Source organism: Molothrus aeneus, chromosome 7, assembly GCF_037042795.1.
Source record: "Molothrus aeneus isolate 106 chromosome 7, BPBGC_Maene_1.0, whole genome shotgun sequence".
In the NCBI taxonomy this organism is placed as follows: Eukaryota; Metazoa; Chordata; class Aves; order Passeriformes; family Icteridae; genus Molothrus; species Molothrus aeneus.
Window position 1 is genome coordinate 36,778,981 of NC_089652.1, and position 25,025 is coordinate 36,804,005.

The window sequence follows — 25,025 nt, forward strand, 5'->3', positions numbered from 1 at the left end:
TGATTTGGGGGTTTCAGTCCTTGATTTGGGGGTCTCAGTGCCTGATTTGGGGGTTTCAGTCCTTGATTTGGGGGTTTCAGTGCCTGATTTGGGGGTTTCAGTCTCTGATTTGGGGGTTTCAGTCCTTGATTTTGGGGGTCTCAGTGCCTGATTCGGGGGTTTCAGTCCCTGATTAAGGGGTTGTTCCCCAGCCTCCTCAGCTGCTGCCTCTCTCAGGATTTGGGATGCACGGCTTATGGAACCAACCTTTTCCTCTCTCAGAGTTGTTGAGGTCCCTTAGTTCTGTGTAGCTGTGAAGTGCCCAGAGCTGGTTCCTGACCGCCCCTCTGCAGCCCCTGGATGCCCCTCACCAGTTCCTTTGCTAACTTGTGCATGTATTTATTTTTAGGTCCACCAAATCCCGCAGGGAGACAGACAAGTGAAGCCTCCAAAACTCAAGAGGAGGAAGATCTCTAGATAACATTGAATGTCTTTGTTACTGGTCCAGTCCTTATCACAGTGAGCGTGCACATGAGTCTATCTGTAGGTATTGATCCAGACGTGGCTCTGTCAGTGTTTCTGTGGAGACAGCTCGCTGCCATGGCAGGGCACCACGAGGAGCAGTGGTACCAGATTTGGGGTGATTAGGAGGGATAGAGGTTGCTGGATAAGCCAATCAGAAATCGTGAAAGGTTGCAGTAACAATGTCAGATGATTACTGAGATTTTTTTTTTTTCTATAATACTAAAAAATTGTGATTATAAGAAATAGTCCAAATGTTTCTGAGAAATTTTCATTGTGTATATAGATAATACAGAATTTCATGGTGATATCTGAACTGTAAATATTGTACAATATTGTCATGTACAAGCGTACCTAATGCACACTTTATCTTTTATTGTACAAAAAATAGTGTACAAAATTCTTTGGTTTCTATTGAGTACACATACAAGAGACTACCAGTGTAAAGTGATAAATAAAAATACAGCCTAAATGCTTTTATATGATAATGTAAAAGATGCTGTTTTTGTATTTAACAGCAGAGAGAAGGCATGATTATGTAATACCTTAATTATGACATCCACTTCACGCCACTGAGTGTTCATTGCTCTGTCTGTTTGGAATGAACCTTGCCTGGAAGTGCTGGACTCCAGTTCAGGCCTTTAGGAGAGCGCAGCCTCGCAGATTCCCAATGTGGGATGTGGGATCACAGCTCTGAGTAACAATTCCAAGGCTGCAACCCCTCGGTTGCGTTTTTATTTACGTAGCTTTGAACGTAGAACGCTGTAGGTTTGATTAAAAAGGACAAAAACAAAAAAACAAAAAAAAGAGAGTAGAGGGACTATTTTAGTCAACCATTTCTGTAGGAGAAGTTTCATAGCCACCTGAGGAACTAAAGAGTCGATCCCCCCTAACGTTGAGCCCCTCCAACCACCCCCTAGATCAATTAGCTTTGATTACCTAACGTCATTAACACGGTGTTTCCTCGGAAGGGGGCAGAGGCCCTGCTTTCAGGAGTGATCAGGATTGATTGCTGGTGATTACCTTTGGTTTGGCAGTAGGATGAAAGGGCAACGCTCCGCAGCGTCCGGGAAAAGCAATCCCAGGATCCATCTCGCAGTATTGAACCAGAAAAAAAGTTAAGGGTGGCTTACAAAACTATTAGCAACAGTAATTTTTATCAGTATTATGTAACATATCAGATTTATTTTATTTAAAAAGAATTATTTATACCATTAACAGATTCTTATATATATTAATGTGGCTGAAATGCGCAGGTTAAATCTATTAACCAAATTATTTATGTTATATTAAGTGAGAAATGTGAAACATATGTAGAAAAAAAAAATTAATACACTACAGATTTAAAAGTCTAAAGCTATGAGCCATTATAAAATTAACGAACGGAAGTGTAGCACAACATTCTTTCCATTTGATTTCATTTTTCTTTTTCACACGGCCGCTGGCGATGGTGCCGAGGCTTCCCCAGAGAACTCCCAGCCACATTCCCAGTCCTGGGGGAGCTTTCCCTCCCCGCCAGGGCCGGGAGCAGTGCTTACCTCAGATCTCCTTGTGCCCGGGTCCCGCCCGTGGCTCTCTGGCTAAGGACTGGCAGTGATCAGCACCCCGGGCAGGGCGGCCTCCCGGGGTCCCAGGGTCCCAGGATGTGGCTCCTTCTCCTCCTGCCCGAGTCCCCTGCTGGGTGCCCAGGGCAGCGCTGGGGCTCGGTGCTGGGCACGCAGCTACCTCGGGGCTCCCGGGCTGGCTCCTGTCCCGGGGTCCCTTCCGCGGGCAGGTTCATTTGTCTCTCCTCCTCCTCCTCCTCCTCCTCCTCCTCCTGCTCCCGGAGCTCCCGTTTGCCCGTGGCCGTGTCCTGGTGGCCCTTGGCTCTGCCCGTCCCGATCCGCGCGTGGGCGAGCGCTGGAGCCCCTCTCCCTCGGGATTCCCTTTGCCTCCTCCCTCTGCTTCGTGTCCCAGAGCTGAGTTTGTGTCTCCTTTGGCCCTTAGGTCTGTGCTCCCTCCCCGCTGTTTTACTTTACATCCCTAAGATTATGTAAAGTATTCTCGTGCACTTGATTTCCTCGGTTAATAATGGCATTGATGTGGGTGCTAGGAGTAGTTTGTTTCAGTCCATACCAATTTTTTTTTTTTCTCTTTTAGAGTTTTTATGGTTTCATGTAAGCAGTTAATGTAAATATTGTGAGCATTACAGGTCATGCAGTGTTGTAACATTTTAAGAAATGTTGCACCGACTTTACGATTAAAAAACTGGTCACTCATACTTGAATTTTGCCCATAGAGCCATTTCTTTCTCTTTGCATTAAAGCATAATCTACTTTTTTGATGGAGGCCCAACCCTTCTTTCTACCTTATTATTTTTTGTTTAATAAATCTCTATTTTTTCTAATAGAAGACTTAAAAATGAAAATTTAAAAAAAAATACTTTTTGCCTACTTTCTAATTTAAGAGAGAGTTCCTATATTTAAAAGGTGGAGAAAAAAAAAAAAGACAAAAAAACACACAAAAAAAAAATACTCCATTGTGGAAAGTGGAACACCACTGGATTTGTCATTAACATGGCACAATCACCCGAAAGTGGCTGAGTACAGCGAGCCCACGACGCCGATCAGGACCTCGGTAGATTTAGGGAACGCCGTGATTCCTTGAGGATGTAAAGTGTTGCATATTCTTGTCTATTTATTTATTTATTTATTATGCTTTCTTTTGCTTAAGTGGGTGACAATGTGGTCGAGTCATTCAGATGACATTCAAATTAAAGGAAATATTCCTCTTTCTATTATGGTGCGTTGTGTGAACACCATAAACAAAACGAAACAAAAATATTTTCATTTCTTTTGATGGATTTTCTTCGTATTTTCAACTTCCTGGCTGGTATCAGCTGCAAACAAAAAAAAAAATATCCACAAAGTTTAAAAATAATTTTAAAAAAAGAAAAAAAAAAAAAACAAACCAACCCACCCCACCTCTGATGTCCCAGGTCTGTTATCCTCACAGTCTAAGGTTTTAGGGGTTAAGAGAAACTTCAAATTCCAAGGTCTTTCTGAAATCATCTTTGCAGAAGGTTTATAAGTCATGTGAAATCCTTTTGGAGTCCCTGAGTTTGATGGTCTAGAGATATTAGAGGGCTCGTGGTGGACTGAATTACCTTAGGACTGAATTACCTTTCTTAGCTACAGTTTGTATTTTGCTATGTAGGGTTGTAATGTGAGAATTCCAGAAGAGCCGTAGCATAAAAGTGCTTTTCTATTTTTTAAAAAAACCCATTCTAGTCTTACTAAGAATTAGAGAATTTTTTTAATATCAGTTTTGTAATTTTTGATAAAGTTGTCAATATTATGATTAAATCACCAGAAAAAACAGTTCCTGTGCTGTTCTCTTCGGGGCAGGGACTTTGTCTTCCGACGGATTCTTCGATGCCACCATGGGATGCCCCCTCTTAAACGGGGCCACGGGCACCGCTGTGGAATTAAACAGCACCCCACAGCTGTGAGGCTGAGTCAAACCCATGAGAGCCAAGGCAATTCCCAGGTCAGGCTGCAGGTCCCCTGCCTGTCCGTGGTCCGTGCGCTCCGGGGAGGCCTCGGCGGCGCCGCCGCGTCCCACGGGTAAGTTCGGGGAGCCGGCGGAGGCTCCTGCTCGCAGCAGACAGGATCCCATCCCAGGCATTCCCATCCACCCGTCCCACCCCTCTGAGCGAGCAGCTGCACCTCCGGGGGCCAGGATTCCCCCCAAAACACCCAGTGCTCCAAGCAGGAGATTCCAGCAATCCCAAACACCAAACATTCCTTCGGTTCGATACTCACCGTTCACACCGGGGTCCAGTCAGCGATGGAAAAACACTTGGAGGCTAAAAAAGCCAAAAAAATCCTACAAAAATAAATTGTTCTATCCCCAGGTCACCGGCCTGGGAGCTGCAGGGACTTCCAAGCCCACAGACAGCCCACCGAGCGCTCCTGTCCTGCTCCTGGTGTCTGGTTATCCTCGTGCTCCCAAGGATAAAGAGCAATTCCATGCTCTTGTGTGTCCTCAAATATTGCTCAGCCTCAGGCTGGGTTGGTGGTGATGCCATAAATGCCTGGACAGCTCCCAGAAATTCCCACCAGCCTGGTGTGATCCTGCACTACAGCCTCTCCTTCAGCCTGCAATGGTGACACTTTGTGTTGTGTAAAGCTCAGCACTGGGAGCTCAGAGCCCTCATTTCCCTCTGCCAGGTCTTGGCTGTGAACGCTTCAAAGCAATTTTTTGTTGTTCTGTTAAAAAAAAAAAAAATTAAAAATCCAACATTTGATTTGGAATCCCCCATGTGAAAGAAGATCCTGGAGAGATTCCATCTCCCACGTTTTTACCTGCTGTGATATAAGGGTTGGTTTGTAATTGAGTGTCATCCCAAAGGGAGGTAAGGGGTAGGATTTACAGCTGGGAAAAAAAACCTTTCATTTAGAGCAGCACTGTCTGGAAATTCCTGCTTTGGGAAAGATCTGGGAAGTGGGAAGGGTTTTGACTGACCCTGGATGGAATGGGCAGGGAAGGAAGAGCAGGAGCATCCTCAGGAATTGCTGGGTGAAACCCCAGGGAAGCGCTGGCACAGGGTGAGGAGTTCCAAAATTCCAGGCAGGAATTGATCCCAGTCAGTGATGCTGGGCTGAGCTGTGGGGAGGTGAACCAGGTACAAATGGGATGGACAGCAAAGGCTTTTCCAGCCACACCCACGTCCATGGTGCAGGTAAGTGGAAAGTCCATCACTGATAATTCCCTAAATATCTGAGGAATCAATTCTTTGGGTCACAAAACCACAGAATTCCTGCCCAGCTGCTTTCTGCTTCACTTGGACCCACAGCAGGTGACAGGGGGGCTGAGAGGAGCCAACTTGCCAGGCACCAAACTGGACTCTGGAACAGAGTTCTCTTCATCCCACTTCTGAAGTTTCTGTCTCATCAAACCACAATCATTTGAGGCCTTTTTGAAGGAGAAGCAATTCTCAACTCCCAGCAGAAATACAGCTCATTTTCACTTCCAGGAAAATAAGTTCTTGCTTCTCTCAGTGATTTTTCTCTACAGAGGGAAAAAGTCTTAAAAATAACAACGTTTTGGGGGTTATCATTATCTGTTCTTAGTCATGGGATTGAGCTCTCTGCTTCCAAGGAAAAAGGGAAGAGTTACATCTGAATAAAACTTTATTCTTTTCCCTTTCCTTTCCTTTCCTTTCCTTTCCTTTCCTTTCCTTTCCTTTCCTTTCCTTTCCTTTCCTTTCCTTTTCCTTTTCCTTTTCCTTTCCTTTGTTTAATTGGGATCAAAAGGAGAATCTGGACTTCCCAGCCTTAAGAGTTTCATGAACCAAAATAACAAACAGGAGATAACAAATGGGGTGTTGGGAAGGAATAAACCTTTGTCATTTACAACTTGGTTATGGCAACAATAAAAAATAGCAAAGTGTTAGACAATAATTCAATAAATACAATATCATTTTTTAAAATATATTTTTAAATTTTGGAGAAGTAGAAATTTGGGTTTTGCCACCCTAAAACCAGCAAGGGGACAATGACTTTTATAGAATTGCCCATAAAGTCCTGGTTTTGCAGCCACCTTGCCAAGTTTCTGTCCAGATGTGGGGTCCAGGTGTGGCTCCCAACACCTTTTGTCCTCAGCTGCATCCATCTCAAGAGTGAGGTGGAAGGAGTTTGTCCTAATGTGAGGCATGGAAACTCATGTCCAGGGCACATGTGATCCTTGTTAAAATACTTGGAATGCTTGTGGGGGAATTAGGCTGAAGCCTGGTAATGGTGCAAATCAAATCTGTGACAGGCAGGGAGTCCTGGCCAGGGCAGATTTAAGTCAGGTTTAGCTAAAAAGAGAGTCAAGCTTTGGGAGTAACAACAAAATATCTGCATCTGCTGGAACTGATTGGCTCTGCTGAGAGCAGAGCTGATATCACTGAGGAATAAAAGAAAGGCAACAAAGCCCAGCAAGCAGCAAATGATGAATTATTCAATGCAAATGTCAACTTTTAGTAGTGACTGTGGCTGTAAATCTTTTTTTGCAAGTCTGAGCGTTGCCATTAAGCAACTCCATATGATGCTACATCTGTCAGATTTCTTTTGTATCATTTTATTTTTATGGATGCCGGGGAAAAGTATTGGGAATTTCCACATTCAAATTTTATTAACATCATTTCCCCAGTTTCTGTCATCCTCTGATTTAATGTTTGCTGATTTTTCTGGCAAGGGTTAAATCCACGCCCACTTCTGTAACATCCCAGGCCGTGAGTCTTCAAATGGAAATCAGCTTTTGCTGAGAAATTTTAATTTTTCTGTGTGTTGAACCCGAGCTGAATTCCTGGGGAAGAGGGGGAATGGTGGGGGAAGAGTGAGGAGGTGCCATTACTGTGCCAGTGCCGGGGGATTCCTATCACATCCATATCATCAATCTGTCCAAGGATTTCTATAGCTCCCATTATCCCCTCTGCCTCCAGGATAAGAAGCTGGCAACAATTGCCCATTGTCAGTTTATGAAGGAACTATTTCATCTTCTTTCCCCAAAGACTCGATTCTTAATTAAGTAAATTAAAATTAATTACGGAATGTGTACAACAAGATGTTATCAGGGCTGTGGCCCAAAGTGAGCTCTGTGTGCTGTGCCTGCATGTCACACCAACAGGGAATGGCTTCAAACTGAGGCATGGATGGGATTTTGGGAAGGAATTCCTGCCTGGCAGGGTGGGCAGCCCTGGCACAGGTGCCCAGAGCAGCTGGGGCTGCCCCTGCGTCCCTGGCAGTGCCCAAGGCCAGGCTGGACAGGGCTGGGAGCACCTGGGACAGTGGGAGGTGTCCCTGCCATGGCAGGAACGTTCCCATCACCTGGTCAGGGCCTCAGCCTTGTGAAAACCTCTCTGTACATTTAAGGCCAAGCTCTGTGGAATGGAACACGGTGGGAGATTAAAAACACCTTCCAGCCCTGAGGCTGAAAGAGTTTCAGTTGTTAAAAGATAATTTAATATTAAGCAATTCCTAAATATCCAAAGGACAAAGGATGTTTCCTAACAAAGCCCAAAGCACCTCTGCATGTTTTGTAATGATTTCTTGTTCTTTGTTAGCCAGAGCTTTGAACTGAGCCACATTCCAAAGGATGGGAATGCTGCACTTCCATTAATTAGTTTCCAGAGGAAGATGTTGACATTAGCTATTGACAGGGATCCTCTTATTAACTGCCTGATAAGGATGACTTCAGTGTCTCATAAAATCATGGATTAAACAGCAAAAGTGAGTGAAGTGTAGCCTGAGGATCATTGGACCTGCAGCAAAATGAGCACAATTATTTACTGAATGAAAGGAAAGTGGTTGTTGATTTGGATCCTAAAACTTTTAGCAGATGGACATCTCAGAGATGTCAGGTGTTTTCAGAAGAGCAAATAAATCCCTGCTCCAGGAGCTGGTCAGAGCCAGGGAACTCCTCCTCAGTGTGAGCTGGGCCAGGCCAAGCAGGGACCATGGCCAGCCTGGGAAGGGGGAAAAGAGAAGGAAAAAAAAGGGGAAAAAGGGGGAAAAAACAGGGGGGAAAGGAAAGGGGAAAGGAAAGGGGAAAGGAAAGGGGAAAGGAAAGGGGAAAGGGAAGGGGAAAGGGAAGGGGAAAGGGAAGGGGAAAGGGAAGGGGAAAGGGAAGGGGAAAGGAAAGGAAAGGAAAGGAAAGGAAAGGAAAGGAAAGGAAAGGAAAGGAAAGGAAAGGAAAGGAAAGGAAAGGAAAGGAAAGGAAAGGAAAGGAAAGGAAAGGAAAGGAAAGGAAAGGAAAGGAAAGGAAAGGAAAGGAAAGGAAAGGAAAGAAGGAAAGGTTTTGTGCTCCCTTCCTTCAACCCCACCTTTTCCCATTCACAGGACATTTGGGTTATCCCTTCCTCCCAGCCATCAGGGGGAAGCTCCCTGAGTGCAGCTCTTGGGGCACCATTCAGCTGATCTGAATGCACAGATTCAGTGTTTTCCCAAATGTGGTTAATGACATGTTACAGAGCTGTAATTAATTACATGGCCTTTAGTTATCAGGTCCAGGGAGTGGTTCATGGGCTTTTTTAATGATCCTTAAAAGATGGAATGAGACTTCTTAAAAATTTCCCTCAGTTAGAGACCTCCTAATTTCTAATTCTTAATCCTCAAAGAAAATTTATTTCTACTTCTTTCTTCAATAAACCAATCCCTGGTAAGGCACAGCTGATCAGAAGTTTCATGTTCCCTTTACTTGTTTCTGGAACCAAAGAAAGAGTAAAGTGGCTCAAAGTTTCTGCTTCTAAGAAAAAGGAAAGTTAAAGAGCAAGGTTGTTTTCAATCAGCTGCTGGTGCTGCAGAAGGGCATCAAGACCCCTCATATCAGGTAAATAACCAGGAACTGAGAGCTTTGCTGGCTCAGAAATTGCTGTGTTTAACTCCAGTAGCACGATCTCTTTTTTACTGGAAATCTGAGCGCACTCTTCCTCCAGCCCTGCAGACAATTGCACCTATTCAACTTCTGGGAGAGTTCAGGAACACGGGGGTGTTTGGAAGCTTTTCTGGAGCATCTCCTCAGCAGAGTGTGAGAAGCACAGTCTGATCTCCAAACAAACCCAGCTAAATTTACCCTGCTCCCACCCACCCTGGCGAGCACTCTTGCCACAGTTCCCTGCTCACACGTCTGGGTCAGGCCTTGAACGCTTCGTGAAAATTGGATTGCCATTCCACAAAGCCTTCCAAAGACTTTTGGAAATTTATTTCTCCTTTCAATCTCACTGCTCTGCTTTTCCCAATTGCTCCACAGCTCTGGCTCCTGGTGCCAGGAGGAAACCTTGTTTGTTTTCTGCATCGCTGAGGCTAAAATGTTTTGCTTAAACCCAAAAATTCCAGCCCCAAAATAGTGCTGCAAAGGCTCTGCCTGTGGGGAAGCCTCAGCAGAGCACTGAATAATCCTTGGAAGTTTTTTAGCTCCATCAGAGCATATTTGAGTTTTTCCTCCTGTTGTTCTGATTGGGATGTCACCCCACAGCAGCAATTGTCTGCTGATTTCCAACCTCAGCGTTGGTTTTCATCTGCTCTGAGGGTTGTTCAGCCTCTCCCTCTGGATGTGTGAGCAGTGCTTCCTCTCCAGGCAGCAACCACTTCCCTCTCCAGCCTTCGTTCCATCTGAGCAGACCAGGCCCTCTCCTCTCCTCTCCTCTCCTCTCCTCTCCTCTCCTCTCCTCTCCTCTCCTCTCCTCTCCTCTCCTCTCCTCTCCTCTCCTCTCCTCTCCTCTCCTCTCCTCTCCTCTCCTCTCCTCTCCTCTCCTCTCCTCTCCTCTCCTCTCCTCTCCTCTCCTCTCCTCTCCCTGTGATTTTTCCTGCAATCATTGCTCATTTGGGCAGCCACACTGGGGGATTTGTCACCCCTGGTGTTTGAGGAGCAGGAGTTCACCTCTCAGTAGTTTCTCTCCTAAACACCTTTACCCCATCTGAGCCACACGTGGAGCTCGTGCTCCTCTTGGGATCCACTGAAGTGTGTAGATGTCTGTTGGTTGTTCCCAGTCAATCAGATTTGATTTTAGTGTCACAATGTTTATATCAAGAACTAGAATTAGTACGTGGCACTGGATTTCAGAATAAAAAATATTGATCTAAAAGGAAGGAAGGTAAAATTACTGTTGCTGTACAGGAAGACATGTGAGGTTTGTGCCCTGATGGAGGAATGGCACAAACCATTGGGGATTGACTTCCCTGTGCCATTCCAGGTGAGAACCCTGCCAGCTCCTGCAGGAAGGTGCCCTCACTGAGGGTGGGACTTTGCCATGGAAGCCAGAGAAATGGATTTGCAGGCAGAACTGCAGACAGCAGCTCCAGCTGCTTCCTGAACAGCCTGTGGGGATGGAATAACGTGGCACCTCCATGTCCTCTCATTTCCCATCTCTTAAAGGCTCTGAGTCTCTCCTTGCTCTGAAAGCATCTTTTCCACAGCACCCTGATCCATGCCTTAGAGAAGCTGTGGCTGCCCTGAAGTGTTCCAGGCCAGGCTGGACAGGGCTTGGAGCCACCTGGGATGGTGGAAGGTGTCCCCGTGGGATTTAAGGTCCCACTCTGCCATCCAGCACTTTCCCAATAGGAGCTCTCCTGCACTGCTTCCCCTAAAGCAGGAATTTCTCCTGATTGTGTGTGAACATCTCATAAACACCCATTCCTGTCCATTGGGCACTGATCAAAGATCACACTCCACTTGTGCAAGGAAGAGTCACAGAATCCCAGGATCACTGAGGCTGGAGATCTCCAAGGCTGAGCCCAACCTGTGGCTGATCCCTACCTTGCCAGCTAATGAGATGACCCAGAGTCATTTTCCATTTCTCCTCTTTGTTTGCTTGTTAATTCACAGCTAAATCCTCTTTGTAGTGGGAATCCTAATAATCTTCAGTTATAGGGTATTATAAACTACTGGAGAAGAGTAGGATGTCCTAAGGTGGCAGGATTTACAAACCCACAGAGGATTTTCTGGTCAATAAAAGAAATAAAAGTACAGAACTATCTGGTTTTCTCATCTTCTGGCATGCAAATGTTGCAGTTCTGAATATCACATTAAAATATTGCCTAAATCCCTTTTTCAATTTCCAGAGGACCTCACATCTGGCAGCAACTTGCAAAACATTGCAGAACATTCTGGAAAAAAATTAAAGCCTGTCAAAGCCTCATCTTCTGCTAGGATGGGACTTAGCAGAACTCTTCTGTAAGAGACTGAGTTATGTTTTCTTCCAGCAAGTAATTGCCTTCATGTCTCTCAATACGAACCACTGCAAATGATGTTCCTCCCCTGGATCCAGAGGCAGCTCACATTTATATCCCAATAAGCTCCTAATATTGGAGAAATGTGTCAGATTTCACGTCCTGCATGGCAGCTGCAGCTCTCTCAATCATTGTTATTAAAGAATATTTGCACACATTGCCATCTCTGTCAGCTTAGACAATTTTTTTTTTTTTTTGCAATTTTGCAAAACAATTTCCCTCCCTGGGTCTCTGCACACTCTGGAAAGGCTCTGCTGATGGAGCTCAGCAAGTGGCACTTTTGGATGGCCTGTTTCCTCTTGGTGAATCAGCCTGGGCTGGAGTTTCAGAGAAAATTAAAGGTTTTGTTTTGAGAAAGTTCATTGTTCCTGGAGCCCTGCTCTCCTCTATTTCAGACAAACAGACGCTCCCTGCTTTGCTGGGATCGATGAGTGAGGGGATATATTGGGAAGTGGTGTGGGTTTGAAGTGGGATTTGCTTTGATATTTCTGTGCAAATCCATGTGATGGCTCACTGACTCATACAGCTGAAAATAGGTGGTGATATCAAGCCCAGAATTCTTCACAGATTTTTTTTCCCCCCCCCTTTTCTTGCTTAGCTAGCTGCTCTTCCAAAAAATTCAGGTCATTATTCAAATCTGTGCTTAGATTAAAACTCCAGATAACATCACTCTTACTCATTGATGAATCACACTGGAGCAAATTTTGGTCCTACTGAACTCACTCTGTGTTGCCTTAGTCATAAGTTTGTTTGGCAAATCACATGTCATGCTCGAATTAAGCACTTGCTTAAATAAGATACTTTTAAAATACATTCAGGAAAGTTTGCACATAAGATTTATATAGATAGGATTTATATTGCAAACTTGTCAAAGCAAAACTAGAGAATGAAAAATTCTGTTAATTCTGAGTTAAAACATGAATTTATGTTGTCAGCAACAGATCTAAAGGGATTGTTAGATATACATGAAATTAAACTTGTTTTCTAAAGTCTATTTATAAATTAATTTTAAATATGGGCTTTTGGGAGGCTTTGGAGTAGCAAACTCCCCCTGCATGTAGTGATGCCACCACCACCCACAGGGCTCAGTGTCACCACAGCCTCTGCTCTGCCACTGCTGGCACCAACTTGACCTTTCCCAAAGATTTTTTTACATCGCATGATCCCTATGCCAATATCAAATTTGCACTGAATCTTTTAAACTGACACCCTTTACATTAACAGGGCCATTTTTCCCTGAACGAGGTGAAGAGGAATTTACTGAAATTATAATTTAAAATCTAAACACAAAATAGACAACACAAATAAAACCATTTCTAAAAATAGTTAGAAAAAAAAAGCTGTGAAGTTGTATAGAAAGGAAGAGCAGGAACTGAGGTGGGGATGGTTACAATAATTCATAGGTTATCAATCTCATGGCAGATGGAAACAGGGTTTGGTTGGATGCATCCCTAGCTCCAGCTCCTCCCTGCCTCCTGCAGGAACATCCCAGTGAAACGAGCCCTGTAAGCACTGACATGTTACAGGTATGGCTAAAAGAGGGGAAAATGGAATTTAATATATTCCAAGCATGCTCTGAATGATGATGTGTCCATGGGAATAGGCCAAATGCAGAAATGAGGTTGGCAAATTGCAATTTGGCAAATTGCAGCCAGACCACAGCAGGATCCATGAGAAAAGGGACCGTGCAACCCCTGGTGCTGCAGCAGCCAGGGGCTCCCCTCCCATCCCCGCTGGGGAGCAGGAGAAGCCCCAGAGGTGCTGCTCAAACACCACCAAGCCTCTGCCACAGGAGCTGAGAGCTGAGAGCTGAGAGCTGAGAGCTGAGAGCTGAGAGCTGCTCCTCGGGAGATTCACCACTCCACGGGTGCCTTGCTGGGGCTGTCCTGTCCCAGGGAGAGCCTGCTCCCTCTGCAGCTGCCAATGGAGCAGAACACAACCTGCTATTAAAGAGGTGCCAGCAGGGAAGGAAAGCTGGGCATGGAAGCACAGCTTCCCAAGCTGCAATATTTTAACGTGTCCCAGGTGATGTGAGGTCACTGTTTGCTTGGTCCCTTCCAAGTGGAGTTTGGATGATGCAAGCAGGTTGGGATTACAGCTCCTCGCAGCTTTATGGAGCAGTTTCCTCAAAAGGATTAACCTGTGACTTCAGGAAAGGCTCACAAAATACCTGTGTGTTTAAAAATCCAGAGAATTGTGCAAAGAAATTAATTAACAACCAAGCACTAAATACTTGGGGGAAAAGGGAATGGATTCATTTGGGATCCTTGAAAACCTACCTACTGAACAGGCTTTTTTTTTTTTTCAATTGAAGAATGAAACTCTGATGCAATTTTCCTATTATATAATGGCATTATTTTGCACTCCTTTATTCCTCCTTTGTTTCCAAGAATGATTAATTAGTGACACAACTCAGGTACCTGCAGAAACATTACCAAACCCAGCAATTCTTTTGTCTTGGAAGATTTTTTTCCTATACCTGGAGTAGCCAGAAGCACCAATGTCCTCTTTGGTAATCTCATAGGATTATTTAGGATTTCAGAGTTAGAAATTCCCATCACACCTGTGGCATTCCCTGATTTTCCTCTGGGAAGTCTGTGCAGGTTCCACAGAAATGATCCCACGTGGTTTGGGCACTTCTTCAGATCTCTGAAGTTTCAGCTGCTCCTGCTCTTCTCTGCATTGGCTGTCCCATAAATCCTGCCTCTTCCCAAGGACCTGGCCTCCTGCAAGCTGGGTGTTTGCAGTGCCCTGAGAACCACAAATATTCCATGGATATTCCAGAATCACACCATCAATCGGATTGGAAAAGACCTCTGAGACCTTTGTGCCCAGCCCATGACTGATCACACCTTGTCAGCTGTCACAGCCAGATGTTCATTAACACCTCCAGGGATGGGGACTCCAGACCTCCCTGGGCAGCCCCTCCAATGCCCAATAACCCTTTTTGTGAAGAAATTCCTCTCATGTCCAGCTAAACCTCCCCTGGCACAGCTTAAAATTTTGTCCTCTCATCCTGTCACAACTTTGAGCAACCCATGATTTTCATTTTCAAGCTTCCAAGGCTCACATGTCAGAACTGATTTAAAGGAATCTCCATTCCCCCGCTTTCACCAGTGCCCCCTTGCCCTGTCTGCTCTACCCCATGGCCACAATTCAGTTCCCACTTTTCCCTCTTTTCTTCCTTTTTTTCTTTGTGAAGTTCAGAGGAATTTTATCAGCAGATCTTGCTCTGTCCATGCTCTGGTCTGGGACACAAGGAACACACCATTCCAGGGATCCCGGGGCAGCCACAGCTTCCCTGGACAATGTGTGCCAGGCCCTCCCCACCCTCACAGGGAACAATTCCTTCCCCATCTCCCCATCCCTGCCCTCTGGAAATGGGAAGCCACTCCCTGTGTCCTGTCACTCCAGGCCTTCATCCAAAGTCCTTTCCAGCTTCCAAAATAAACTCACTGCTGCCCCTTCCACTGAGCCTTTTAACCAAAAGCACAAGAGTGAAGGAGCTGGATGTGCCAAGGAGCAAAGCTGTCCCCTCTTTCCAGGGAGCATTGTGGAGCTTTTAGTCTCTATTTGAGAAGGAATTGCTGAGCTGAGCAGGGCTCCCAGAGGAAGCAGGAGCTGCTGTGGAGGTGAGACTCAGATCATTTGTGTGTTTGTGGAGACCTGGCTGCCCCTGGAGCAGCAGACCTCACTGAACAGAGGTGAATGGCAATTGGAGGTGGGAATACTGCACAGCTTTGCTGTGACTGCTGTCTGCACACTAAAAGTGTCTTTTTAATGCTATTTTCCTCAAAAAACCTTTGACAAGGAAGTACAGCAAAGTGAAGCTTGAATACATCTTTAAATCTGCATGTTGGTTGCATAACTCCTCAGGACAGCCCAAACTTCCTTTTGTTATTACAAATGTGTGCACAGAGCACTGCAAACATTGTCTCCATTCCTCACTGCCACAAAACACTTTCATTTTCCTTTTGACTCTTCTTGCAGCCCAGCAAATATTTGTGTTTCCTGATGCCCAGCAACGTTGGGAGAGATTCTGGTTTTGCTGTGGAGGCCTTGAGCCCCATTTTGCAGGAAATGGGGGAAGTACAGAGCACAGGTGACACTGACCCCACAGCAGTGACAAGAAGCTTCCCTCTGATTTGCATCCCAGTCAGATAAAAGTAAAATCCTCCTTTTGAGGGAAACATCCCCTGACTCCAATTGGCACTGACAATTTGGAACAGGGAATTGCTTCTAGGAGTGAGACCTGGGTTGTTTCTGCACAGCAGGAAATGGTTCTCACCGTGGTTCTACCCCAGCTGGGGAGAATTTTGGGGAGAATTTTGGGGTTTTCAGGGTTTTCTCTGCATGGAACATTAAACATTCCCAATCCACTGGGTGCTGCCACTCCAGATCAGCACAAAGCAATGACACCAACCTTAGAGCAAGGTGGGCAGGGAAGATGTTGCCACTGTGAATCAGGAAGAAAAATTGTTAAATCCAGGCCATTAATCCAGAAGACAGCAATTGTCAAGGGGGGTTTGTTGGGGTTTTGTAGGTGAGCTTTTAGGTGGGTTTTATTTTTATGAAAGGTACACTTGGTGTATTTCCTAATTTCTTGATTTTTTTTCTAGTGGAAGGTGTTCCAGCCCATGGAATGAGATGACCTTTAAGGTCCCTTCCAACCCAAACCATTCTGGGATTCTGTGATTTTCTTATTTTCCAGTTGTCTGAAAATGTATTTTTAGAAAGCAGCCCCACTCCTAGCCTTGTGCTGAAATCCAGCAGAACTACAGAGCTCTGAGGAGGAAAGGGAGCATCTCTTACTTCTGGGACAGAGTTTTCCAGAGTCCTCTTTATGGCAAGTCCTTCACTCTGGCTTCTGCAATCTGAATAAAAATAAAAACAGTTTTCAATGCTCCATGAGTCTTATTGATATTTTAAGTTGCAGGATGGGGGTTGCTGTAATTTTTTGACACAAGCTGGGGAGCTCCCAGCTCCTCAAAATGCACTGATTAAAAAAAAATAAATAAAAAAAGAATTATCTTGTGTTTGCCTTCTGAGGTGTGAGATTTTGGGATAAATTTGCATACATTTGTAAACTTGGTTTTCATGATTTTTCCCTGCTATGTTTTTCTAAGTAACAATTGAGTAAATCTCTCTACTCTTATTTTCCAAAGTTGAATGTCATAAATACCATCCTTATTAGGTGCTAACAATACATTTCTGGTTCCAGTCATAATCATTATTTTCCTCACTGGTCCCTGCTTTGTAAAGTTACCTTTTTCCTGGTGGTAAAACCCCAGGTTTCTGGGGGTTTGAGCTGCACTCCTGCAGGTGCCCAATGGTTTTACTTGAGAATTCCAACCAAAATTCCTCTGCATTATTGTTAACTCACTTGTTGAATTGGGCTGTAAAAGAGCCCAGTCAAGAGTAGATTTATCTTTTGAGTCAGAATCCAAGATTTCATACCACAGGAAACAGCTGCAGCAGGTTCCTTTAAAGCGCTCCCGATGCCTGTGGTAACCTCCACACACAAAGCACAATTCCCTTTCATTTTAAACCTATTTCTTGACACAAATAGTTTTGATATAAATCTCTCAAATCAGGAGCTTCCTGCTGCTTTTCATCATTGTCCCTTCCTGCTGTAATTTAGGGAATCTGCTATTTTCATAGCTGCCCTTTTATTTCGTTTTATTTGGTGTCGGGCTTGAGATTTTAACTCCATTTTCAACTTTTATAATTTTCATTCAGAGCTTTAAATCTCCCAGGAAGCTATTCTATACTGGATTTCAGGGCTTGGCTGATAGGTTTGGGTGACCTTCGAGGGGAAAATGCACAGGCTGCCACTTCCCCAAACCCTTGGAATAATTGGAAATAGAAATGGTTGGGAATGATACATTAACTCTGAGCATTAGGCACTAAGCATGCTTGCTGGCTACTTTGATCAAGCTCTTTTTTCCTGACAAAACCCCCTTTGAAATGAATAGGACAGAGGTTCCTTTCACTTCAATCAGAGTTCTCAGACACAGGGAGAAAGAAGGACTTCATAACCTTTAAAAAGGCTCCCCTCGTCCATTCATGGATCTCCTGGAAAGCTCAGCACTTTCCCTTGTGCTGGAGTTACTAAGCCAGCTCCTGGATAATTTCAGCCTTCCTTCGAGGGAGGATTTGCTTAAACATGAGATCAAACCCCTCTGTAAAGAGCTGGAATCTGGGATTTACAAATATTTGGTGATGTGCATTGTCAGCATGGCTTTCCTGCTTGCACCTCCTGAGCCCGTGCCTGGCACATAGCAGGAGATGATGCTTTGTACACTTCATATCCTGATTATTTGTGTATATTTACAGCCAGGTCAGCAGCACCCTAAAAATTCCAGTTCTCTTTTAACACCTTGACTGAAGGTTTTGGGCAGTGGCCATTATCAATTCTGGATTCTCTGTTTCTGCACTCTTTGAGCTTTTTTTTTTTTTTTACTTTTTGTACTTAGAAGGTAACACGTGGAGTAAAGAAGTGGTACATGCTCCTCCTGCAATAATGTACACTGAGATAATCATCTAAAAGTGATGCTTCTGCTTGGAGATTAATGCAGCGAGATATGAAGTATTAGGGGAAAAAAAACCCCAACAAATAAACGGGATAAATCTGCAAAAAATCTGCAGAAACATCCCAGGCTTTGGGCAGCTATGGTGAGAACAAGGATTCCTTGTGTTAAATGTCACTATGGAGAAGCAGAACCAAAAGCAAGGATGTGATAAAGCCCCCGAGCCTATACAGCTCTGACATTCCCACTGATATATATGTTTAAATAAAATTTGAGGATTTTTGGTCAATCCAGTGTTCAAATGTGCATATTCAATTCCATTAGCTTTATGAAGATGAGTCAGAACTCAGGTATTGAACAAATAAATTTTGTTTGAGACATTGTTTCCTTGATTTGTGCATGAAAAGTAAATTATTTTATCTACAGGTGAGTTACAGCTCCTCATTTTTTTACAGCTGCAATTCTTCAGAAAACCTATGTTATTTTACAAGAGGAAGAGATCAGATTATGTGCTTAAAAGATGGATGGTTCTGGCTTAAAGCTAAACTAATGCAAGCTGAAACTTTACTTCTGCCCATGTTCAGCTCTGTGCAATGGCTTTTTTGACTACATAAAAAAACCCTTCTGTACCCTACAGGGCGTAATTTCTTTAAAAAATTGCATTGCTTGTAGAAATAAAATAATGGGATGAGTTTAGGACTAAGAGCCACCTGGAGGGTAAATATGTTCCATTTTTGTATTTTTTTTTTTAATTTAAGTAGTGAAAAAGAGCAGAACATGCACACAAAGGGAAAAGGTTGTTATTATCTATTGTTCAGCCGTGCTGACTGAAAGGAGGAAAAGTCTTCCAGCAGTGTGTAAATGCCTGTTTCTTGCAGAAGCAGAAGGAGCAAAGTCATGGTGTCTTTTAAGAGCTGGAGGAAGGGCTTGAGGAGGAGCTGCCTGTTCCTGTGCCAGGGATGTCACCTGTGCCAGCTGATGGCATCCAGGTGGGAAACACAGCTCCTGCAGGACGTGTCACAGTCAGCCCTGAACTGCCAGCCCTCCTCTGCTGCCAGCTCATCCCCAATTGCTTCAGGGGCACCAAACCCAGCTGGGGTCTGGGAACTTTGGCTGCTTCTAAAACAGTGCTGAATTATAAATTCTAAGCTAAACCATACCAATTTTCAATATTCACCTGTTGATTCTAATCCAAGTCAAGAATTGCCTGTCTTGTGAAATAAAAATACTCTAAGGGAATTATAAATAAGTGCAGCCTATCACACTTTTGTTCTCTGCTCCTTCTCTCATGTTTTTAAAGCTTCATTTGTTCACATGACTGAACGCTTACCTGATGCTTTCATAGCAGTAGTTAATATAATTTCCAGATCTCTTTCTCAAGCTAATTTGTGTCTCTGGCTGATGAACACAATGTTCTTGCTGCTTCTGTTTCCCTCCTGTGTATTCCTGTGCTTGTTTCATCTTCCTTCTCTCTCTCTCTCTAGTTGACACAATTCTTTATTCTTCATTTTGTAAATCATGTGTTTGTCACGAACAGCAGTTGTATTTGCTATACAAAACCATGTAAATAAAAAACACAGCAGCTAACTAAAAATAAAAGGCAATTCAGAGACTGAACCTATTTTTTTCAAATTTAAAAAAAATGGAAATTAGGTACAGTTGGCACAGTGATCCAAACAGGGAAGTTTTGAGTAAGAGTTTCAGTTTATTTCAGAAAGTAACACTGACAACTCCTGTGAGAGCTCTAAGGTGGAGGTGAGAGAAGTAGCTGCTTGGTCTCAGGGTGTCAAAATTAAATGGAAGTGAGGAGATATTTGAGGTTCTAAGGATATTTGATGAAGGGTTTTGCAGACTAATGTCAACTCATGCAGGAAGCTCTGGATGGGCAGAGGACTGAGGCTCTGTCCAGGTGAGAATTTGGGGTTACTCAGTTCCAAGCTGCAGGACATTGTTTTTGATGGAAAGAGTGATGAAGGAGTTTAGTAAACTAAAACATGAGGAGTTCACATCAGAATGAGGAAGAATTTTTCATGAGGGTGCCAGAGGATGGGAACAGGTTCCCAGGGAGAGAGTGGTGTCTTCAGAGTCATTCCAAACCCACCTGCTCCAGGTGACCCTGGCTGCACTGGATGGTTTCCAGAGGTCCCTTCCATCCCTGGATATTCTGTGATGCTCTGGGAAAAAAAAAAAAATAAAATTGCACAGGCGTAAGTTTGTTTCTGAAGTGTTGGTTTGTGTCAACCCTCCTGATGTTTTCATGGCTGGAACTCTTCAAGCCCACATTGACCAACACGCTGAGGAGAAAAACCTGCTGGTTTGTCCAGAGAGTGGGGACACTGTGGGGACATGGTGGGGAGACATTGAGGACTCTGTGAGGATTCTGTGAGGGCACAACAGGAACACTGTGTACACACGGAGCAGATGCTGTAGGGGAAACAGTGGGGACACTGTGGGGGATACAGGGGGGACACGGCAGGGACAATGTGGGACACTGTGGGGACACTGTGGGGACACGGCAGGGACAATGTGGGACACTGTGGGGGATACAGGGGGGACACGGCAGGGACAATGTGGGACACTGTGGGGACACTGTGGGGACACGGCAGGGACAATGTGGGACACTGTGGGGGATACAGGGGGGACACGTCAGGGACAATGTGGGACACTGTGGGGACACTGTGGGGACACGGCAGGGACAATGTGGGGACACTGTGGGGGATACAGGGGGGACACGGCAGGGACAATGTGGGACACTGTGGGGGATACAGGGGGGACACGGCAGGGACAATGTGGGACACTGTGGGGGATACAGGGGGGACACGGCAGGGACAATGTGAGACACTGTGGGGACACGGCAGGGACAATGTGGGGACACTGTGGGGGATACAGGGGGGACACGGCAGGGACAATGTGGGACACTGTGGGGACACTGTGGGGGAAACGGCGGGGACTTTGTGAGGAGAGAGTAGGGACCCGGCCGGGACACTGTGGGGAGCAGGGTGAGGAGACATTGGGAAGAGAGTGTGGGGACAATACAGGGACACTGTGGAGAGACAGTGGGGACACTGTGGCGACACCGTGGGGGCACGGCAGGGAGACAGCGGGGACACCGCGGAGGCACTGCGGGGACACTGTAGGCACACTGTGAGCGCACCGCTGGGGCATCCTAGGGACACTGTGGGCAGCGGGAGGGGACACAGCAGGGACACGGCGAGCACGCTGCGGGGACACTCTGGGCAGCCGGCGGGGACACCGCGGGCTGGCTCGGGACGCTCGGAGCGCTCCGCTCCTGCTCCGCTCCCGCCCGGTCCCACCGCCCCCCTCAGGCTCCCTGAGGCTCCCTCAGCCTCCCGCCCTCGGCTGCGCGCGCAGCGCCGCTCCCGCCGCGCGGGCTGCCGGGAGGGCCGAGCGGCTGTGGTTAATGTCCGCCATGTTTGCCATGGCGCAGGGAGCGGACCGAGCGAGCCCGGCGCGGATCTAGGGCTGCGGGGCGTGCGCTGCGGGCTACGGGCGGCCCCGTCGGGAGCTGCGCCGGGGCGGCGGGACCCTCCATGGTGGCGCGGGCGCGGCGCGGGAGCGGCTGGGAGGCGGCGGCGAGGCCGCACTGAAGGCCCCCCCCCCCCCCCCCCCCGCCCGCCCGGCCCCGGGGTGTTATTGTGAGGGGGAGACAATGAGCAAACTCTCCTTCCGCGCCCGGGCGCTAGACGCCGCCAAACCGCTGCCCATCTACCGCGGCAAGGACATGCCCGACCTCAACGACTGCGTCTCCATCAACCGGGCCGTGCCGCAGATGCCCACGGGGATGGAGAAGGAGGAAGAATCGGTAAGGGAGCGCGGCGCAGGGGGGGCACCATTGTTTACAGGCACCCCCCGCACGGGGAACCGGCCGCCGGTATTCACCAAGCGCGCTACGCTCGCTCCGCCGCGGGGCGCTCGGGGCGCTGCGCAAACGGCGCAGCGTAAGCCGCGGTCCGGCGCCGCGAGCGGGCCCTGCCGCCGTCCGCCATCTTCTGCTGCGCGTCCCGGGCGCGGGTGAGCGGGGGGGGGGCTCGGCGTGAGCGCGGCGGGACGGGACGGGCCGGCGGCGGCGCGGAGCGGAGCGCGGTGTCGGAGCGGCGGAGCGCGATGTCAGAGCGGCGGAGCGCGGCGCCGGCCCGGCGGAGCGGAGCGGGCTGCCGGACAGGCTCCGGCTGCCGGAGCGGCTCGGGATGTCAGAGCGGCGGAGCGTGCGGCGCGGCGTGCCGGAGCCGGCTCGGGGTGTCAGCTCGGATTGTCGGCTCGGGGTGCCGGAGCCCACTCGGGATGTCCGAGCGGCGCAGCTGCTCGCCGTGCCGGAGCGGCGGAGTGCAGAGTATCGGAGCCGGGCTGCCGGAGCGGCGGCTCGGGGATGCGAGAGCGGGCTCGGGCTGTGCCGGTGCGGGGTGCTCGGGATGCCGGAGCCGCTGCAGCGGGCTCGGGATGCCGGCCCGGTGGAGCGGCTCGGGCTGCTCGGCGCGTTGTGGACTAAAGCTGATACTACTCCTGCCAACCCTGTAGTGAGTGGCTGTCAAGTCGCTCGGTCTGGGGAGGTGTTGGCGGCGTGAAAGTGCTGGGGCTGTGCTGAGCCGCTCCACGAGGAGCGAGCGGGTCCGGGCCAGCTTCTCCCTCTCTGAGGGACAGCAGGACGCGCTGTCCCTCTCCTCCGGCCGGGTGTCGCCGAGCCCGGCGGCAGCTCCGGGTTCGGGCCGCTGTCAGAACCTGCGTTGGTGCACGTGTGGGGCTGAGGGCACAGCGCTGTACACACACACACACACACTGTGCACATGTGGGACTGCAGGGACAGCAAAGCACAGCCGCTTCGCTCCCGGTGTGGGACAGTGTCTGTGTTCCTGCGGCCACCCCCGGTGCTGCTCGGAGTTATTCAACACCGCTGGTCTGTGCTGCTGCTGCTGCTGCTCGGTGTGCATCGCACGGCACAGGCGTCAGCTGGACGCGTTGCGTGAAGCCTCGGAGCTTTAATGTTATTTCCAAATCAACCAGCCGGTGTTCAGCGTGGATGGACGTGTGATGTGTGTTCTGCTCATAGTGTTAAAGGGTGGAAAAGCTTTTGTGCGCTGAGGTAAATATAAGTTTGTGGGGGTTTTGGTGAGCAGCAGGACAGCTTTGAGAGCGCTCGCACGCAGCTCTGGTGTCCTCCGAACGTACTGCTTTGTCTTGCCGATCTTCAAACGCTTTTCTGTAAGAGTAAGGTTTATTTTCTGCTCCTGGGACTTGTGTAAGCTCAGAGAGAGGCTGTCGCCTGATGTGTCTGTACTTGCAGAGCCGATAGTAAATGCACCCTCCAGAATTTCCTCAATGAATCCGTGTCTCCGCCTCAGCAAACCTCTGTGCCTGTGGATTGGCTTTTCCGAGGTTACAGCTGTCAAAGGAGGCTCCGCGCTTTCCTCGCTGCTTTTTCTCACCTGACTGTTGGTATTAAAAGGAATCCTCTGTCTTACCATGGTGGGCTTTTATTTTTTAATTTACTGTGTATGATACATTGTGCTCAAAACTTCAGGAATTCCCCGAGAGTAACGCTGCTAGAAGCTGGGATTGTAGTTAAAAGGAACAGCACTGGGGTACAAATGAAGCAATATTGGAGACTAATTTGGTTTTCTCAGCCTCGAAAGTCTGTCTTGCAGTGCTGTGTTCGCATTTAATATTGAAATTAATTCTTTAAAATTGCTGTTATTTTGATAAATCATGTTTAAAATAAAGTTGTTAATGGAAAATTGCTGTACGAGTTCAAGCAAACAAGCTGCTTATGGGCTGCTTAAATGATTGAGAAGATTAGATTTATACTTCAATAAAACTACTTTAGTGTTGTCCTAAAAAGTTGTTTTTCTGTGTGAGTGAGGTTTGTTTTCTCAGCCCTGACATGTGGCTCTGTTTGATATATTATGTAATAGTCTCAAAATGAAATGACTGAAGCAATATATAAACATAGTGTGAGATGCATCAGCCAGGCAAGATTACAAACTGCTATTCTTAGATTATTCTGATTATTGCCATGTGGTGATGGTTTCATTCATGGCTTGTCTTTCTCAGATAATTCTTAATTAATACTTTTTAAAAAAATTATATCAAATCCCTTCTAGGAATGGCTGTTGCGGGTGGCAGTAGTTAAACATTTGAGAAATACTTAAACAGCTTTAATTCATAGCAAATACTGCTGTGATCGATTTGATCTATTTGTAAAGGCATTTTTTGGAGCGGGAGGAAATCCCTGCCCGCTCATTCCTGCCCCTCAGTTTCTGGGTTTCTTTTCCCGAGTGGGAGTTGTTTGCAGCCTCAGGGTGGCTGCTGCTCTCCCTCCGCTGCTCAGAGCCACCAACCTCGTGCTCCTCTGGCCCCAGCTCGCCGCTCTCCTCCCGCTGCCCCCTCCGGGAAGCCTTGCTGGCACCGCAAAGGTCTTGTAGCACACACGGGGTCAGACAGCACCTTCCGGGATATATTCCGCTGGAAATCAACATTATTCACAGATTTGCAGGATTTAAAACGCTCGGGTGACACGTCTGCCCTGTTCTTTACAACCCAGCCTCGCTGGTGCAGCCATGTGGTTTAATTAGCTGGTGATTGATCTTTTGTACATACAAAAGTGCAGATTTTGGTCCATTTATTCTTGATGAATATTCTGGAACTGTTTCTGTATGAGTATCTCAGAGATTTTTATCCACTCGCAGCGTTTCACAAATCAGCAGCTCATTTCTCTCACTTGGAGATTCCAGCTGTGAAAGAATTAGGTTTCTCTTCTGTAGCAGCAATGTTTATGTTACAAATGTTTATAATTTACTCTAAATTAAACCTGAGGAAGAAAATTGTGTGGGTTTGTTTTTAAGCTCACGTGAGAGCGCGATGCTGTTAAGCAGAAGCAGGGAAGTGTCCTTTTGGGAGTTCAGAAACTGAGCGGGGACACTTGTGGGTTTTCTTTTTTTTCTCCTGATGAGTAAGACTCGTATTTCCTAATGCTAATGAATTGTTTTGACTGGAAAGGGAGAAAGTTGCAGAATAGATAAGCCTTGGGTTTTTTTTTTAGCACATAACTGTGTTTTTATTCGAATACCTATTACTGGAGATTGCCGAGTTGCACACCGTGAGGTGAAATCGTGCTTGGTAATGAGGCGCATTCACACGGGAGGCTCTGGGAAGTGAATTTACCTGAGGTGTGAGGAAGCTGAAAATGTGGTGGCAATGGGTGATCCCGGGATTGCCTGGTCGGAGC

General features: G+C 46.8%; 2 protein-coding genes across 2 annotated transcripts in view; both read left to right on the top strand.

The window, feature by feature from the left end:
* The window catches only part of MBD5 (methyl-CpG binding domain protein 5), a 40,681-nt gene extending 36,821 nt beyond the window's left edge, over window positions 1-3,860 (top strand). Inside the window, exon 10 of the mRNA XM_066553553.1 lies at window positions 389-3,860. Coding sequence (XP_066409650.1) covers window positions 389-460 — 72 coding nt within the window. The 3' untranslated portion in view covers window positions 461-3,860. The remainder of the gene's footprint in view (window positions 1-388) is intronic.
* Window positions 3,861-21,430: 17,570 nt separating this feature from the next.
* The window catches only part of EPC2 (enhancer of polycomb homolog 2), a 36,851-nt gene continuing 33,256 nt past the window's right edge, over window positions 21,431-25,025 (top strand). Inside the window, exon 1 of the mRNA XM_066553575.1 lies at window positions 21,431-21,608. Coding sequence (XP_066409672.1) covers window positions 21,456-21,608 — 153 coding nt within the window. The 5' untranslated portion in view covers window positions 21,431-21,455. The remainder of the gene's footprint in view (window positions 21,609-25,025) is intronic.